The sequence below is a fragment of the Chrysochloris asiatica genome, unplaced genomic scaffold, assembly GCF_000296735.1.
Source record: "Chrysochloris asiatica unplaced genomic scaffold, ChrAsi1.0 scaffold00117, whole genome shotgun sequence".
NCBI classification, from domain to species: domain Eukaryota; kingdom Metazoa; phylum Chordata; class Mammalia; order Afrosoricida; family Chrysochloridae; genus Chrysochloris; species Chrysochloris asiatica.
In genome coordinates, this window is record NW_006408635.1 from 9,282,110 (window position 1) to 9,301,630 (window position 19,521).

Genomic DNA, 19,521 nt, shown 5'->3' on the forward strand with positions numbered 1-19,521 from the left:
GTAGTGAGGTTGGCCCAGGATCGGACATTGTTTCGTTCTGCTGTGCATGGGGTCACTATGAGTCGGTTCCGACTCGATGGCACCTGACAACAACAATGCCTAGACTATAGATGTTTGTGTGTTCCCTTTCATTTTTGACAACTTCCAATTTTACTAGATTTATACTTCAGACATTCCAAGTTCTGATTATTAGTGGATATCCACAGCTGTTTCCCTTCCTTTTGATCTCTGCTCCATCAGCAAATGAAGGTTCCAAAGCTTTCCTTTATTTACAGCAGCACAGTAACTCTACTTTGAGGAGGCAGCTCTTCCCCAGTCTGACTCTGAGTGCCTTCCAACCTAAGGGGCTCATTTTCTAGCACAGTATCTGACCATTTTCTGATGCTATTCGCCATGTTTCCGTGTTCAATATTCTGGTGCTGACAGTGTCCCTCTGCTATTTCTAAGGTTTTCTGTGACTAAGTTTGGAAGTAGTCTTTGTCTCCGTCCTAGTCTTCGTCTGGAAGCTCAGCTGAAGACAGTCCACTATGGGTGACCCTACTGGTATTTAAAATATCAGTGGCATAGCTTCCAGAATCACAGCAACATGCAAGCCACCACAGTACACAAGCTGACAGGTGAGTGCTGGGTAAATAATATAACCATTTGTATTATCATTGTCCTTGTAGCCACTTTTATCTGTCAATACACCAATAAAACCAGAGAGCAGGCACCTCAAGATCCTCTCAGTCAAATCCTCTTTACAGTAAGGGTAAGACCAAAAACAGACAAGCTAGCCAATGTCACACAGCAGGCACAAAGGACCAGGAACGGGATCGGGACCTAAATCATTGCTCTGCCACGCCACACACCAAGTCAAGCAGCAAGTACTACAAACATTTGTTGTTGTTGTTGTTATGTGCCATGGAGTCGGTTCCGACTCATAACGACCCTGTACAGGGTTTCCGAGGCTGTAAATCTTTACAGGAGCAGAAAGCCTCATCTTTCTCCCACGGAGCAGCTGGTAGTTTCGAACTGCTGACCTTGCGGTTCACAGCCCGATTCGTAACCACTACGCTACCAGAGCTCCTTCAGCAAGGGACCCTCAGTTGCATATTGAAAGGTTGATGGTTTGAATCCAGGCTGTTAAAGATCTTTGTGGTTTTTATGTTAACTACTGAGCCACAGCCTCTCACTTTTAAAACTTGTATTCACTTTGCAGTGTTCAGTCATGCCATTAAGTCATTGGACTATGGGCCCAGAATTGTATGTTAAGTACCAAAGACGTACAAATGGACAAGAACCTTTCAGCCTAAACGTTCATGGGAGTTTGGGTGGGAGCAAACACGGAGTTTCCATCATGTTGGGCATTGAGCTCCTGGCTACAACAATGGAACACATTGAAAGTAAAATGACTAGTGTCTAGCAAGAAGTTAACACCTTCCATTCTTCTGTGGCACGCTAGCGAATACTTGCTATCAGGACTGACTGTGAGGGTTGGCAATGCAGACGTTTTGTAGCAAAAGGAGGGGAGTGCTTGACTTTGCAATTCAGGAGCAGAGGTCCCTGGGACCATCAAGGGAGAAGAGCAGAGTGCGGGACCCTACCCAGAGAAAGTGATGCCAGAGATGGAGGCAGAGAGGATGACGTGGAGAGATGGAGCAGCTGGGGACTCTAGACCCAGCGAGGTAGAGGGGCTGTGTACTGACGATCAGGGGGCAGGCTTGATGATGCATGGAGGGGATTATAACCATGGCAAGGAAATGATATACGATATAATATATAGCTAATGCTCTCCCCCGTGTAACCTATCACATAATTCACAATAAAACATTTTTTAAAAAAAAAACTTCAATTCTTTACCTTTTATAAAACAGAAGCAATCATAACTGCTTATACGTTCCAGAAGCATCCGTCAGAGTAAAAGCACTCATAACTAGTACCAGTTGTTGTTAAGTACCATGGAGTCAGTTCCCACTCATAGTGACCCTGCACAGGGTTTCTGAGACTATAAAGCCTCATCTTTCTCCAGCGCAACAGCTGGTAGTTTCGAATTGCCGACCTTGAGGTTAGCAGCCCGATTCATAACCACTATGCTACCAGAGCTCCTTACTCAAGGAATTAATAGGCGAAACTATGCCAACCTCATTTCACTTTCCCTTTCTACCACTACTACTAAGCCAAAGAAAGGTGCCCTAAACTCTACTTTCTAATTATCAGTGTGATTAGAATACCCACCAGTCGAGAACCTGATGTCAAACAAATTAAGGCAGTGTTCTCTCTGTGTGCTTAATGTCGTAAGAGGTTATTGATATGAAGACTTTGTGACTTCCTGGTTAGTACCGTTGAGTTGGTTCTGGCGCTATGTGCAAACAGAACACTGCCAGGTTCTGCACCATGCTCACCATCCCTGTGTGTGCTCCCCATTGTACCCAGTGTCTGTCCATCTCGAGGGTCTTCCTCATCTTTGCTGACCCTCTACTTTACCAAGCAGGATGTCCTCCTCCCGGAGCCCCTCCTGATAACACGTCCATTCTAAGAAGAATTCTGGCTGTACTTCTAAGATTTTGTTCATTCTTCTGCCAATCCACGGTCTATTCAGTGTTCTTCTCCAACACCAATTCAGCATATAAAACACTATAATTTTATATACCAGAAGTTATTACAGACATGACTAGAGATACAGATCGTATGCTTTCTGGACTTTAGGAATAAAATGTCAACTCCCTATCATTCCTTTCCCTCAGAAAAGCAGTCACGTGACACAGCACTGTATGATGACTAATTTTCTGACACACACACTCATAATGCAGACTTCTCTTGATGACTGAGATTCTTTATTAGCAGTCAAAACACTTTACACAATAGGAAAATAAATGTTTCTTTAATGAACAATGGAAATGATCCAGAACCTTCGAGGAGTTTCAGTGCATACTTGATGCACACCTTAAAAGACAGGACATTCGCTTAGTAGGATCCTCTGGGTATGACTGATAACGGGAAGCATCTTTTATAAAACTGTCACCTAACAGTTTTCCCAAACAGTAGTTCCCTGAAATTCAAACAGAAAATAACACTTATATCTAGTCTTAGATATGACTCACAACACACATCAAAATTTTATGCTTTTGATGTTACTTTTTAAAAGATGCTAAATAGAAATTCGCATCTCATTTTAAGAGCATGAATTTTGGTGGGCAATATACGTTGTCCTTTCTCAACATTAACCTGTCACAATACTATATCAAAGGCAGGATTTGTTTTGCTTCCTTCTGGCAGGACACCTGGCCACAGGCAGGCTGTGCTGTGTGGGTCACAAACCTCTTCTTGGAGGAGTACTCCTTATTTGCAGAAGAAACCACCATTTCACTTCTTTTGTATTATAAAAACAGAGGTAAACAAAATTTTAAATTCTCATTTTTCTGTTGGATGATAAAAATCTTTAGTTTGTAAATGATCTTTGTCTCTTAAATAAACCTTTCCGCTGGGGAGGATCAACACTCCACTGAAGCCACTGTTTTATTGGTCTTCCATGCATGTTCTCTCAACACAAAGTCAAAACAGTATTAGAGCCCCAGAGAAATTTCGATATTGAAGTTTGGAAATATTAATGCTTGTGGCTGTTTGTTCATAAGTGCCCTCGAGTCAGTTCCAATTCATAGCGATTCAAGATGCGGCTGGCAGGTTTGAAGCGCCAACCTTGCAGTTAGCAGTCCGAGCTTATCCTACAGCACCCCACCAGCTAGATATTAATCAGTAGTCTCTGCATGTGCTTGTCAATTCCACACAAAACACCATCTTGAAGTCTACTGCCAGTATTCAAAAGCCAAGAGTCCACACGGGCCCTAGATGGCCTATTTAAACACATGACTCTCACGTGAGCTCCATGAACACTTGGCTGTGGGATATATGATTTTTCAATCTACAAACATACATACACATGCGTGTCCACATATACACACAGTTGTTACTCATCTTATCAGCACTGCTGACAATGCTGAATGCCTGAATACTGTTCCAAGAGACAAGTGCCTATATATATATAGAGAGAGAGAGAGAGAGATCTATATCTACATATATATATATATATTTTTTTTTTTTTTAAATTCAGTCTTCAATATTGAAACTTCTAAGTTACTCTGTTTTTCCGGGGGGAGGGGGGGGTTAAGTTGGGGTGGAATTTAAAAATATAAATTTGGGAAGACATCCCTGTTATTAAGTAGGTTTAAAAGGAAACCCATCTGGAGAATACTCCAATAGCATTATTTGTAATAACAACTGGAAACAAACTATCCAAAAATAGATACCCAGTAAAATAAATTAAGAAAGGTTCAATGGATAAAACATTACATATCAATTAAAACAGGAAGATGAAGAACATGAGGAAATACTTGCCAATTTAAAGCAAACACAAACAGGATCCTTGCTACATTTACAGAGTAGACAACTCAATTTGCAAAAACTTAACAGAGTCATAATGTAACATACTGTGTCACCGTCTTGCTAAATGCAGTCAAGCTGGTTCTGACTCACAGCAACCCTTTTTAGGGTTTCCAAGAAGTGACCGGTGGGTTTGAACTGCCGACCTTGCGGCCAAGTGCTTATTCTACAGCACCACTGTCTCAGGGGTATGTTTTTCCTTTACTGAAAACAAAAAAGCCACAACATAAAGTTTCTATAGGGACTATAGAGTCCCCGTGTAACACTGCAGGATAAGCACTGGACCAACCGCAAGGTCAATTTGAACTGCAAAGTGGTGGTTTAAACCCACCAGCCACTCCTCAGAAACCCTATACAGAGTCCTAACTATGAGTTGGTGGTGCTGTGGGTTAATGCACTGGACTGCAAAGGCGGTTTGAACTACAAGGTCACCAGTTCAAGCTCACCAGCTGCTCCTTGGAAACCCTATTCAGGGTCGCTATGGGTCAGAACAAACTCTACGGTACTTAACAACAACATGAGTTGGAGCAGACTGGACGGCACTTAACAACATAGTGACATACTTTTTTTAAAAGAAAATGAAATACAACCATAAGTACAGAACAACTCTTTCAAAGCTGGTCTTTAAAAATAATGTCCCTTCCAAGAAAGTTTGTGCTTGAAGGAAGGAACCTTTAGGAACGAGCTTTCAGAAGCAAGGCAAGTACCAGGTCTCCGATCTTATCAACAAGGCCCGAATCTGTACACTCTGAGCTCTTTCAGACAACACATATATTTCCATGTTTGAGGACATTTCACATTCAAGTTTAATATTTGGGAAAAATTCAAAAGCACAGCTATCTTCTTGTAACAAAGTAGTTCTCAATTAGCAATCACATAATTCCAAAAACTCACTGCCATCGAGTCAATCCAACTTGGAGCATGCTGTCTAGGGTTTCCGAGGCTGTCAATCTTGAGGGGAGCAAAAAGCCTCATCTTTTTAAAACTACGTGTTAACCCTGTGGAACATGTGACATGAACAGTAAACACCCCTGGGTAATACCTATCAGAAGTTACAGCTGACAGAGGATTATTACAAAAGCAGCAATTTTCAATAGAAAATGGAATCATTTCCTTGCAGGGGATTTCCTGTGAAGCTGGGGCAAGATTCAACTTTCTGTAATTGCCATAGGACAGGACAGAAAGACTTCCCTACAGGCCCCTCCATCTAGGGATGGAACTTAGTGACAATTTTCATGATGACAATTATAACCTCCGAGGCTATCTGAGCTCTGAAGAAAAGATTCAATTAAAAGATTAAGTGATACAAAGCATTCAATATCTTCACAGTTGCCCATAACAAAATTTTAAACCAGTAAGATACTCACAGCATTCAATTCTGTTTATCAAATACTTGAATAAGCAACATTTAAGAAATGCTACAATAAAACAGCTCATAATATATTTTAATACTCTACACTACTACAAAAATAGTCATAAAGAGCTTAACCTACTCAATATTATAATGTTTTATTTTTTGCAAGCCATGTATCTTTCAGTTACATTCTCCCAGTTAATTACATTCCAAATCGCTTTTAGATAATCAGGTCTGACATTTTTATACTGAAGGTAGTACGCATGTTCCCACACATCTATCCCCAGCAGTGGAATAAGGCCTGTAGGTAAAGAAGACAAAAAGGAAACACCATGAATTTTAACCTGCAGTATTTTCAATTTATAAGTCTGCAGTATTCTCAATTTAAATTTTAATTATCTTATGTGCACAAAATTATCTATTACAACATTCTCATTCGCTCTTCAGTTTCTTATATAAACAGACAATCTATATAATAATAAATATTTCTCTATTTAAAATATTTTTAAAAACATTACTCTGGAAGAAAATGATATAGTAAAAATAATTTATCTTTGGGAAAATCCATTAACTCTGGTATTATAATCTAGCTGTTCTTAAAATACCAATAGATACGGGGAGTGTCAGTTGGGATGTGTTAAAATTGATGCGGGTGAATGAAGACTGCCAAAAATCTCCTCCGAAAGATCTGAGCACTCACCCAGGTTTGTAAGAAACCAGCTCTGCTCCAGAAGGCCAATTTTGATCACAGGGAATACAACGAATTTATGAGAAATTAATAAAGGATATGTTTACTGGGAAAGCTGAGTAAGACTAAGGAAAGAAGTTTTCAGAACTCAACATAGATGAAGAACTTTGTTGTACCTATAAAACATCCATTTTTTAAAACTCTCTAACCAAATGATAATTCTCCTCTAAGAAATGACCATCACGTTCACCTATTTTCATTCTACCGGGCTCTCTAATTGGGGGAGGGGAGAGTACAGTTAGCATGTATCTATAAATCACAGCCTCTTCAGTCAGGTGCTCTCTTAGAAATACTCTATCCTTTGCAGCATTTAGGGTTCACAAGTTCTTGTGGCTTTTACAAATTCTTGTAGCATCTCACTTCCCAAAACAGTAGTTTACAAATTCCAGCAAAATCTGAGTAAAACCAGGGAAATGAGTCCTGCAGCAAGTGGCCTGGTATGTGTTGTTGTTAGGGGCCGTCGAGTCAATTCTGATTCATAGTGACCGTATGCAGAACAGAATGAAACACTGACAGGTCCTGCGCCATCCTCACAGTTTCTGCTGCCTTTGACCCATCACTGCTACAACTGTGACAATCCACCTCGTTAGGGCAAGTCTTCCTTTTCACTGACCCGCCGCTTTGCCATGGCAACTTTGCCGTGTTCCTCTTCAGATAATCCAGCTTCTCGGATTATTTGCTCAGCACACGAACTAAATATATATAGTCGAAGAATACAACCCTAGTGCACATCTTTCCTGATTTTAAACCATTCTGTATTCCCCTATTCTGTTCAAATGACTTAGTTTATGTACAAGTTCCTCATAAGCACAATCAAATACTCTAGAATATCCATCTTTGCAATGTTGTCCATAGCTTGTCATGATCCACACAGTTGAAAGCCTTTGCATAGTCAGTAAGACAAAAGTTAACATCTTTCTGGTATTCTCTGCTTTTAGTCAAGATCCATCTGACATCAGCAATGATACCCCTAGTTCCACGGCCTCTTCTGAATCCAGCTTGAATTTCTGGCAGGTCCCTGTTGATATACTATTATAGCAGTTTTTGAATTATCTTCAGAAAAATTTTACTTGCATGAGATATTAATGATATTGTCTGATGATTTCCACATTCCACTGGGTCACCTCTCTTTGGAATGGGCAGATATGGATCTCTTCCAATCAGTCGAGCTGATTGATATGTGCAGACGTAGGAAAAGTGGATGAAAGCTACTTACTGTGCTATGTATGATGTGAAAGTATCATTTTGTATTTTTCACACCAAAGATCAAAGTTCAAGTTAATTGCTGGTTGGCTTGTGATTCTATTTCCCACACTCTTAGACGATGTTTACAAACAAGGGGTTTCTAATTCAGTTTTGCTCAACATTTCCCAAAAGAAAAGATTTGGTGAGCCCATCCAGGAGCTATTAAGCAAGGAATTTTGATTCACCCAAGACCCCTAAGTAAAAGTAGAAATCTGGGAACCACAGCTGTAGTCCCAGGTTGTTGTTTTTTAATTGCCTTTCTTTGTAAATTTTTTATTGTGAATTGGGCAGTGGTTTACAGAGCAGACTATTCAGTTTTCCATTCCACAGTTCAGACACTTGGTTCAGCTGATTGCAATCTTCTCAATGTAACATCCTTCAGCCATTTCCTCCTTGTGTTTATGTCCTTTCCTCCTTCTTGCCCCACCCTTCTGATCTTTGTCTTTGTCCTTCAATGTTGCCTGTATTATCTCAAATGGTTGGCCGTTCTATGGTATGTGTACCTCACTAGTGTGCTGTCCCCCCACATAACCGTCTAGTTCCAGTCTGACCACAAAAAACAGTGTGAAAGTCAGCATTCAGCCAACAAGATAGGGACAAGCTCTGAAGCCTGACTAAATCTGGATTTCTTGGCCTTGCTCTTGATGTTTATCTACTCTGTTTTTATTATAGTCTACTTATCAAGTTGTTGTTGTTGTTAAGTGCCTTCGAGTCGGTTCCGACCCATAGCAACCCTGTACATGTTTCCGAGGCTGTAAATCTTTACGGAAGCAGAAAGCCTCATCTTTCTCCCGCTGATTGGCTGGTAGTTTCAAACTGCTGGCCTTAAGGTTCGCAGCCCGATTCATAACCACTACGCTACCAGAGCTCCTCTATTAGATGACACTAATTGTATGTAAAATGAATCAGGGTTCATGCTTATAAAATTTTTGTTCACATATGTACGAAATCACACGCACTTTCTTTTATAAAATGGCAGACCCTAAAGGCATTTTTTGTTTACACAAAAGACTGGGTATCATCTGCTAAGAGTTCCTCAAACCAAGACATGGCCGTACTGCCTAAGCACTGCAAGTTTTCCTTATACCTAGTTCAATCCCTTTTAATAAACTCTAATTAAAGATGTCTAACAATTTCCATATCTAACCTGTTGTTCCTTGTAATGGGTCCTGATTGGAACAAGCAGCAATTTGTAAGAGTCCCTGTTCCTTATTGAAACCGAGCCAACCCCAGCCTGAACCTTGAACACCAACAGATACAGTCATCAACTTCTCCTTAAACTTTTCAAAGGAACCAAAGTCACGTTTGATGGCTTCCAGCAACTCCCCTATTTAAAAAAAAAAAAAAATCCAAAAACACAATATATGAACAGATTCAGGTTAAAAGAAAACACTATATTACAGATATGAAAATATTACATCCAGACAACATAATACAGAAGACAGAAAAGCCCACTGAGCCAACATCATACCAGAGTTCTATATAAGTGTCCTAAGGTTTCATAATGGTTTCTTAATGAAATGTGACAGGAATTTCTCTAATCAATAGGCTACTCATCAGGAAAAAAAAAAAATTCCATTAGATATTTTTCCCGTCAAAACTTTACTTTGGGCAACTTAGACATTGGCTACCCAAACTGGGGAGGGGGGGCCTACAAAGGCAAGAAGTGACTGGTTTACAAGCTTTCAAGAGGAAGCCTAGATCCAGAGGGTGTGTGAGAAGGTAGAATCTCCACTGAGTGGTTTCCAACCTGTCTGGGTGGGGCTGATGAAAGGAGATGGGGACAGGTCTCTTATGGTACAATAGTGAATAATTGCTATCAGGACTGATTGTGAGGGTTGGAAATGTAAAGATAGACATTCTGTAAAAATAGGAGGGAAGTGGTGGACTTTGCAGTCCAAGAGCGGCAGACCCTGGGACCATCAAGGGAGACAAGCAGAGTATGGGACCCTACCCAGAGAAGCAGTGACACCGGTGATGAAGGCAGAGAGATGACTTGAAGACATGGAGTGGCTGGGGACTCTGGACTCAGGAAGGGAGAGGGGCTGTGTGCTGACAACTGGGGGACAGGCTTGCAGGGAGTACCCTTTAGATGTTTGATGATGCATGGAGGGGACTATAACCATGGCAATGAAACGATATACGATAGGATGAATGTAAAGCTAATGTTCTCCCATGGAAACTATCACATAATTCACAATAAAAACTTAAAAAAAAAAACACAACTTTACTTTGACTTCTAGCCTAACTGCTATATGTCCCAGCTTAGGAATAAAACATTGTAGCCCTTATGTGATTCTTCTTCAAAGCAGTCTCAATCTTTTTATCTTATGAGCTGTATAGTTTTTAAAAGGGTGATTTTTCTCTTCTATTACTGCACCAAATGCACATTTTGAGAACGAGAACCCTTTTACTCTGTAGCATTCTAGAATATACTAGGCTGTGCATACCAAAAACATGACATCTCTTATCACACTGGTTTAAAAGTCATCACTTATCATAAGCCCAAATAATGGAATGATATAAAATGGCAAAGTTCCAAAACCTTTTGATTGAATACGGGTGTATCTGCTATCCAGCAATCCAAAGACTTCTAAAGTACTAAGTCATGGTCTGAAGACGTAACACAGAGAAAACACATCGCCCTGACACCCTTATTCACCTATACCTCAAAATGAGATTGTTTACTTCAAATGCCTAAAACAAGCTACCTTCTACTACACTGATTAAAAGGGGGAAAAAAACAGAAATTTAAGGTACTTTTGGCAAGGAGTCAAGAAGAGAAACAAGAGAGGAGAGTCAGATGTGTGCCCCATACCTTCCCTGGAATGAGGGAGTTACTAACTGAGGTTGGTCTCCATCCTTGACAGAAGAACCTTACAAACAACAAGAGGAAACAAACCGTCCAACTCTTACCTGGAGGTTTTTTAAAAGTACCTGGGACACCCAATTTCCTGGGACAATTAACTTTATAGTTAAGAGAAAACAGTAAAAGAAAAGCAAAAACACCTATTTTAAGCACTTTATATATAAGATCTTAATTCTTAACAACAGTCCTATTATAATACCTATGCCATATAAATAAGGAAGCATGGTAGCTCTGTAAGATAAGCATTGGACTGTGAACCACAAGGTTGGCAGTTCAAGCCCACAAGTCACTCCATTGGAGACAGATGAAGCTTTCTGCTCCCATAAAGATTTATAGCCTTGGAAACCCTATACAGGGTCGCTATCAGTAGGAACCAACTCAACAGAACTAACATCATCATGTAACTAAAGGTAAAGTATAAAATGGCTAAATATTCAACTTCAGGTCCTACACAATTCTAAAAGTTCAACTTTTCTAAAAACTGTATTTTTAGCATTGGTCTTTCCCTAATATGAAGTCCAGTACATTTAGACCATATTTGATATATATATGACAAATGTGTAATGCACATAAAGGAATCCTGGTATGGTGTTGAGAGACAAGCACTGGACTACTAACCACAAGGTTGGCAATTAAAACCGACCAGTCACTTCTCCAAAACCCTATCAGGGTTGCTATGACTCGGAACCGACTCCATGGCTCTTAACAACATTTCTATCAAGAAGCCCTAACTGCACTGTTAAGACACCGGGCTACTACCATAAGGTGGGAGGTTCGAACACAACCACCATTCTGCAAGAGAAAGGTGAGGTGAGATTGTCTGCTCCTGTTAAAGACTTAAAGTCTCAGAAACCTTAGATTGGTTTCTGTGAGTTGGAACTACTCAAACGTGGTGGACTTGGTTGTTGTTGTTGTTTTAATAACATCTGATGATATACCTAACTGAATACATTATCCATCTTCACATCCCTCCAAAAGTTACTTTACTGTATTACCTGTTATGAAAACTATGTCACTGGTGATACAAGGAGACTTCAAAAAGCTCATGGGATTATTCCGTTATCTTTTAACTCCATTTTTCCATGAACTTTTGAAGCTCTCTCTGACATCAGAGAGAACTAAGGTAACAAGAAATAGACAAGGAGTCCAATTATGCACAAAACGCAGACAAGGTGAATGGATATACACCAACCTTTGGGTTCTCCGCCTCCACTAGGACTCAGGTTTGTCCAGAAGATGGTATGATTGATATGACCTCCGCCATTGAACTTCAGGGCAGGCTGCAGAGCTACCTGGGTTGTGACGTCACCTGAAATGTTAAAATGCAAGCACATTTTTAAATTCTTACTTTTTCAACCATTCTACACACTTCAATGTTTGGTTTCGGTGTGTCTTTGTGAAATGTTAGGCAACCGGCCTAGTTCAGCACTAGCGTCCCTTGACTAGCTGGCTAGCTAAGTGCTGTCAAGCTGGTTCAGACTCAGAGTAACCCTGTATAGGGTTTCCAAGGAGTGGCCAACCTTTTGATCAGCAGTCCAGTGTTTATCATACAGTGCCGTGCCATATCGGAACACCCTACTGACCCTGAAATATCACAATTTCAGGATTCTATTTAAAAAAAAAAAAGGATCCTCCTAAAATTCTTTGTCCCAGTGGATTTCCAGTTCAACGAATGAACTGCTAAACAACTAGCCAGAGGCCCAGGTAGTTTTACAAGGTCATAGAAATTCATTCTTAACCTCTAAGAATCTTTCTTGGATATAAAAGATTTCAGAAAATGAAACCATTAAGAAATAAAAACAGAACATAATGAGATGCTAAAATGTGTGGGTCAATACACAGACACTATGGAAATTTTTCAACTTTCATTTTCAAGTTTTTCATGTGAAAATATTTAAATGTTACATGAACAAGAAACCCAACATATTCCAAATTGAACTCCTGCTCTCGCCTCACCAAGTTTACTCCTCCTGGGCCCATCCTTGTCTCGGTAGATGTCACCTATTTCCCAAGACATTCTTTTTCTTTCTTCTTCACTTTGTATTGTGAATTGGAAGGAACCTATGCTCACCACTAAAGCACCACAGCTTTACTGTGAACTGAGCCAAGGTTTACCGAGCAGAACACTTTTCCATTCAACAATTCATACACTTAGTTTCAAGTCCTGATCACAATCTCCACAAAGTAACAACACTTCGCCCACATATTGCCATTCCTCCTTTCCTAACCCTTCTGAACTTAGTCCTGGGGTACATGCTGCCCTTTCTATCTCAAATGGTTGATGACTCTAAGGTGTGCATGCCTGCCTTGTGATATTGCTCCCCATGTTGTTTGTCTGGAAACTGAGGCGTGGGCATGAGGGGTGAATTCAGCTCCAGATCTGAAGGATGAACAAAGGGTAGGTTCTAGCATCTCTAGCTGATCAATACATTTGGTCTTTTTTTTAAGATTATGAGTTTTGTTCCACATTTTTCTCCTACTCTATCCAGGAGCTTCCAATGTGATCCCTCCTTGTCAGAGCAGTTGACAGTGGTAGCCAGTTTTTCTGGTCTCCAGGGAATGAAGACTGATGTTCATTCGGTCCATTAGTCCACTCACTGGATTAACTGTTTCCAAGCATCTTCAGTTTTCTTCACTCTTCTGTCCTCCAGACAGGGACAGACCACTAGCTGGCACTTTATATAGCTGCTCACAACTTTGAAGACCCCAGCCACTACTCACCAAAGTAGGATGTACAATATTGTCTTTGTATGTCAATTGATCTTGGTGTCCCCAGTCTTGTATCCCCAGACCCAGTGACTCATTCCCTCAAAATGTTTGGTTATGTTTAAGACGTTTTCATAATTTCGCCCCCTCTTTACTCCATCATTATGGGCATATTTGCAGCACAGGTAAATTCCCTCATACAAATATTGTTCCGTGCCATTAAGTTGGTTCCGACTCCATTATAACATTCTCATACAAGCCTATCTATCTTCTCGCGCACGCTCCCTCTGGTACTTGTTCAGCCTGACTGTCTACACACACGTCTACTCACACACCACTCCCACCGCAGGGCTGTACCTGTTCAGCTGGACTGTCTACCCACCACTGCAGGACTGTGTGTGTAATAATGGTACTGACCTCTGTTTCTCACACTGATTCCTTGAGGTCATATGTGATTTCTCTCCTCTCGCACCCTCCATCTAATTTACCAGAGCAAAGCCAGCTCTGCCTTTAATAAAAGACATTCAGAATCTTTTCACATCAATCTCATCTTCCTACCTATGCTGTCTCCCCTCTGGTCCAGGCCCCCAGCACCTCCCACCGGCATTACTGCAGCCGCCTCCTCACTAGTTTCCTGCTTCCACATTCTGCCCCCACCATATATTCTCATCCCAACAGCCAGAGGGACCCTACTCAAGCCGCTCTTCTACTCAAGCCCCTCCAAAGCTTCTCTGCTCAGATCATGGATGATTATTTTACATATACTTTTTTCCCTAAATTGTCAAACCTAAAAATTTCAATTCAGTAATTTTTTTTGTTGTTTAAAGAAAATTCTGTAAGCACTTACTAACTTATAGGGGATGTTGTGGTTGTGGTTGTGGTTGTGTGCCGTGGAGTCGGTTCCGACTCATAGCGACCCTGAAAAGGATTTCCGAGGCTGTAAATCTTTACTGGAGCAGAACGCCTCATCTTTCTCCCGCGGAGCAGCTGGTAGTTTCGAACTGCTGACCTTGCGGTTCACAGCCCGATTTGTAACCACTACGCTACCAGAGCTCCTTATAGGGGATATAATACAATAATATAAAACCTGGGTTTTTTTCCACCAGCAGCTTTCATAAAGCAAGTAAAGCTTTGTTTCTGTAAGAACTGAAATCAAACTGTTCTGTTGTGGTGGTGGTGGTGGTGTCAAGTTGGTTCTGAACCATAGTGACCCCATATAGGGTTTCCAAGGTGCAGCTGGTGGGTTTGAACAGCCAACCTTACAGTCAGCAGTCCAACTGATTTGTGAGCATCAGATGCTGCCATGAAGGAACTACTTTCACAACTGTGACATCCTCTCTCCCCCCCATGACGACATCCCTCACTCATCTGGTGTTTCCTAATCAGGGAACCTTTCTCATAGTCATCGTAACTTTGTCTCAAGCAGACCTTCCAAATGTGCCAACTTCCTCCACAGACTGAAATGCAACATCTTTCCACTAGATGTCGCTAGTCAACCAGATGTCATAATCTTAATTATTCACATTTCATACGCCTGAATTCAAAAAGTTCAATAAAAACACATTGGCAGATGTATTTTTAACTGCTATACATACATTCATCAGGAAGAAGAGGAGGTTTTCTGCCCCCACAAAGATGTAGAGCCTCTGAAACCCTATAAACAGAGTCGTTATGAGTTGGAACCAACGAGGCAGCACTTGACAGCAACTTATGGAGCTGTAGGATAAGCAATGAACTGCTAACAAACCCACCAGTCACTCCTTAAACTCCTAGACAGGGTCACTATGAGTACGAATTGAATGAACAGCACTTAACAACAGTATCATACATACATTCTGGAAACAAGAGGGTTATAATTATTTTCCTTGTTTGTTGTTGTATACGCCACTGATGAACAGAATAAAGAATACTATGTTGTTGTTGTTGTTAAGTGCCATCAAGTCAATTCCGACCCATAGCAACCCGGTATAGGGTTTCCAAGGAGTAGCTGGTGAGCTTCTGTAAATCTTTATGAGAACAAACAGTCTCATCTTTCTCTCACAGAATGACTGGTGGGTTTGAATCTCCTATCCCACAGAGTTTTGTACAGAAACATGAAAACTGGTGGAACCCCTGAGACTATGGCCCTTGGTCACTTTTCAGGTATGAACGCACCCAAGACTCAAATTTCAGCCCAACAATACACAGGCCTATAAGGTGAACAATAACACCAGGGTGAGCCGCATTGTTTAGAACAATCAACCACAGGAGCTTAGTAGAATGTGGTCTCATAGGCTATCAGAAGGGCAGCACTAGGGAGAGAGCTCAGAAGACAGGAAGGAACAGGAAAGATGAACAATGGAAACTGATGACAGGGAGAAGTGAGAAGAGTGCTGTTACATTGTGGGAACTACAATCAATGTGATGAGACAAGTATGTGTGAATGGTCAAATGTGAAACCAATTTACTCTGTAAACTTTCACTCAAATCACAATGAAAAGTTAGACATTAAAGTAAGTTTAGAGCCAACTAGTCCAATGGACTATGAACATCAGTCTCCAAGACTCTGAAACCAGAACTACCAACTGTCCAGAAAGGGACTACGTTAGAGGGTGCTGATAGAGTGGGGGGAAATGTGCAACAAAACTCAAAATTATTTAATTTAAAAAAAAAGACTGGTTTTAGTGGTCAGAAAGAGTCTGGAGGAATCTAAGACTATGACCCTTGACCACCCTTCAGGTCTGGAAAAGAACTCACCCTTGTGACCCAATTTTCAGCCAAAGAAAAGACAGGTTTATAGGGGGGAACAACACTAGCAAGGTATGCTCACAATGGAATGATCAATCATTCAAATCAAAGGACATTTTCCTTAGGACAAAGGTGAAAAGAAATAGGGAGATGGGTGGAATGCAAATAGGGAGCACAGGGAAGGAGCAGGAGCCTGTTGTTGCATGGAGCGGGTTATAATCATTGAGGTGAAACAAAGTGCAGGATTTAGTGAATGTAAAGCTGATGATCTTTATCGGTAAACCTTCACTCAATTCACAAAAAGTTAAAAAAACAAAAACATAACATTCCCATACACACCGCAAACACAAAAACTACAGACAACACTAGTCAATTGAGTACTTTAAAAAAATGGAAAAGCTCCATGTTATATTTTAATTGAATTATAAATATTAGTAAATAGACACAAGTCTGCTCACGTTTCCCACCACAAAGATTATTTTCCTTGTGGATTCTGACCCCTGGGATCAACTCCAGAGCAGTATTGAGTCTAAAGGGCCTGAAGGGCCCCACAGCTCAGCAATGGCTTTTTGGTAGTGAACATCAGAAACACTAACTCCTGCCTCCTCTTCTCCCACTTAAAGGAAGACAAGAGGGCTACATAAGTTCCATGGAGGGAGAGAAGGGGGGGGCACAGGATCTACAGGGCACACATGTGCTCCACACTCTCCAAGGCAAAGGCTAAGAGTCCCATCCCATCCATCTCCACAGCAAGGACACTGGCCAAGTTCCTATTACAAATCAGACGTCAACTCTCCTTGAGTCTCCCAGTCCGTGTGACCACTGCTGAAACAGCTGACTCTGTAACTCTGCTGGACTTGGACGTGGAGACACTGACGTTGGCAAGCTCCTCCCCCTGTCCAGGCAGTGTGGTTCAGAAAGATGAACTCTGGTTGTTGACAGTGGCGCTTCATTCCCAATTCCATTGAAAGAACGTGTGAGGAACCCATGTTCAGAGGCCATGAAGGCACCTATGTCCCCCGAGTCTGGACCCCAAGTGGAAAGGCACTCAGCTATCTTACCAATGGAGCCCCAAGAGCACATTATATAATGTGAATGAATTTTCATTGCTAATATGCAAAATAAAAACCAAACCCACTGCCACACAGACAATTCCAACTCAGGGTGACCCCCTCAGTTACAGAGTAGGACCTTCTTTTGTGGCACTGCTGGGCGGATCTGAACCACCAACCTTTAGGTTAATGTTGTTGGTGTTGTTAAGTGCCGTCTAGTCGGTTCCAACCCATAGTAACCCTGTATAGTGTTTCCAAGGAGTGGCTGGTGGGTTGAACCTTGCAGTCCAATGCATTATCCTGCGGTGCCACACCAGGGCTCCTTTGTGTTAGTAGTCAAGCACAAACCCTTGAACCACCCAGAGACAATATGCAAAAAGAAGTTACACAGTATAGCTTTCTTAAAAAGCTCTACAATTCACCCAGCTAGTGGTTTGGGTAACAAAAGTGGAGCTTTAAAACATAATTCAGCTGTTCCTTAGTAATCATAATTCTATAATGACATATGTTGTTGTTGAGTGCCATCAAGTTGATTCCGACCCACAGCCACCATGTATAGCTTTTCCAAGGATTGACTGTTAAGCTTGATCCACTCACCTTGCTATTCAAACAACTTTGCAGTCCAGCACATTAACCCACAGCGCCACACCAATGCCCCACAATGACATATACAGAAGAGGAATTCCTCCACAAACTTTTTGAAGTTCCCTCAAATTACTTTAAAAATATAAAGTGAGAAACGTTCCTGCCTGAAGCACGTAAGTGGGACACATACGGAGTGGATTCAGATGAGATCCTTCACTGTGGCATTTCCAGGGGGACCACCAGGGAGCATTTCACTCTGGTTGTACACAGGGTCGCTATGAGTTGTAATCGACTCGACAGCACCTACCAAACACAACAGTTTCTTCCTGTGGCCCCGGATCTCACAAACATACCCTTTGCCAGTGCCTCTTTATACTTCTCCTCCGTGGCGTTCAGGTTATTCACGTAGGTGGCGTGGTGTTTGCTGTGGTGCAGCTGCATGATTTGGGCGTTAATGTGAGGTTCCAGGGCACCATAATCATAAGGTAAGTCAGGCAGGCTGTGTTTCTGCCTGGAGCCCAGAGCTCCCAGAATTGGTATCAACTTCCGGCTGGTGCTGAAAAGAGACAAAACACCCACCGATTCGATCCATCAGTGCAGTCCCCGTGAAAGCTTGTGCGCCCGACTATGAAGGCACTCTGGTAGTGTAGTGGTTACAAGCCGGGCTGCTAACCTCAAGGTCAGCAGTTCGAAACTACCAGACGTACCGCGGGAGAAAGAAGAGGCTTTCTGCTCCCGTAAAGATTTGCAGCCTCGGAAACCCTATGCTGGGTCGCTAGGAGACGGCACATAACCACCGGGCTACGAAGATGAAGTTGTAAACGAGCCTAAAGGGCACTTTCTCTCGCGCCGACCATGTTTTCTTGAAGCAATGCATCATTAAACAAACGTGACTGTCCTGAACGCACCGCACCGCCTGACTTTCCTAGACGCTGACCCCAACGTCAGGATGCATCCAGGGAAGAACGTTTACATCTTCCTGGGACAGTCTTTCCCTCCCAGACCGCAAAGCCCACTTCAGGAAGAGGCAATGTCCTTGAAGCCAAGAGACAGCACCCCGAAAACTGTACTCGCTCTGCGCAGGCTGTCTGTGGAGAACCCGTAACCTTGCCAGGCCCGGCGGCGCGGCAAGGATTCAGGAAAACGGGGAGCCGGCCGGGCGTGCGGCACACACGCGGCGCAGCCTCCCGGCGTCCGCAGTCCTGCCCTCAGTGCCCTTGGGGCCCGTACCCACGTCTCCGCAGCAGCAGCGCCGCTCACCGCACCGACCTAGCCGCGGGTGTCTCACCTGCAAGCCGCCCGGCACAACATGGTGCTGCGTCGCCCTGGAGGAACCTCACCAAATGCAGGTGCGCAGGCGAAGCGTCAGAAGTAAACCCCACTCCCAGGCCTCCGCGCAAGGGCACTGCCACCGCCCCTTCCGGCGGGCCCGCCCCTTCCTCCGGAAGACCCGCCCCTTCCTCTGGAAGGCTCCGCCCCTGCGCGCGCTTTCCAGTTCCTGGTAGGCTGCCTCTTGGAACTGTTCTTACTCTGCTCGTCGCCGCTTTCGGGCCCAGGAAACTTAGAAGAGGGCGCTCGACTGCCAAGGGAGCTGCGGGAACGGCAGCGAGCATTTTCCGCACGTGTATAGCGTATCGTCAATGGGAAGGGTCCCCACTATGTGTACGAGTGCTACCATCGGCTGAACGCGGGCCGGGAGTCTGCTGACCTGGCCGGTGGATGCCCATCCCTGTCTCGCCCCGAGAGGGGGGAATGGGCAGCTGAGTGATCAGGTGACCTCTCGGGAAGAAAGGGCCCCTAGCTCCCGGGCATGGAC

At 42.6% G+C, this 19,521-nt stretch overlaps 1 protein-coding gene across 1 annotated transcript; it reads right to left on the minus strand.

Moving 5' to 3' along the window:
- Positions 1–5,920: 5,920 nt before the first annotated feature.
- Positions 5,921–19,016, minus strand: SOD2 (superoxide dismutase 2, mitochondrial). Its single transcript, XM_006868463.1, has 5 exons — positions 18,994–19,016; positions 18,059–18,261; positions 11,828–11,944; positions 8,914–9,093; positions 5,921–6,074 (listed from the first exon to the last, which is right to left on the minus strand). Exons 1-5 carry the CDS (start codon positions 19,014–19,016, stop codon positions 5,929–5,931), a joined length of 669 nt encoding a protein of 222 aa, XP_006868525.1. The 3' UTR covers positions 5,921–5,928.
- Positions 19,017–19,521: the final 505 nt, after the last annotated feature.

What these genes read in the sequence shown, in the direction of transcription:
- SOD2 (XM_006868463.1), bottom strand. Translation starts at nt 19,016, where the DNA reads ATGTTGTGCCGGGCGGCTTGCAG. An exon ending in TTGTGCCGGGCGGCTTGCAG is followed by an intron (nt 18,262 to 18,993) that starts GTGAGACACCCG and finishes GTCTCTTTTCAG; the next exon opens with CACCAGCCGGAAGTTGATAC. An exon ending in TAAAGAGGCACTGGCAAAGG is followed by an intron (nt 11,945 to 18,058) that starts GTATGTTTGTGA and finishes TTAACATTTCAG; the next exon opens with GTGACGTCACAACCCAGGTA.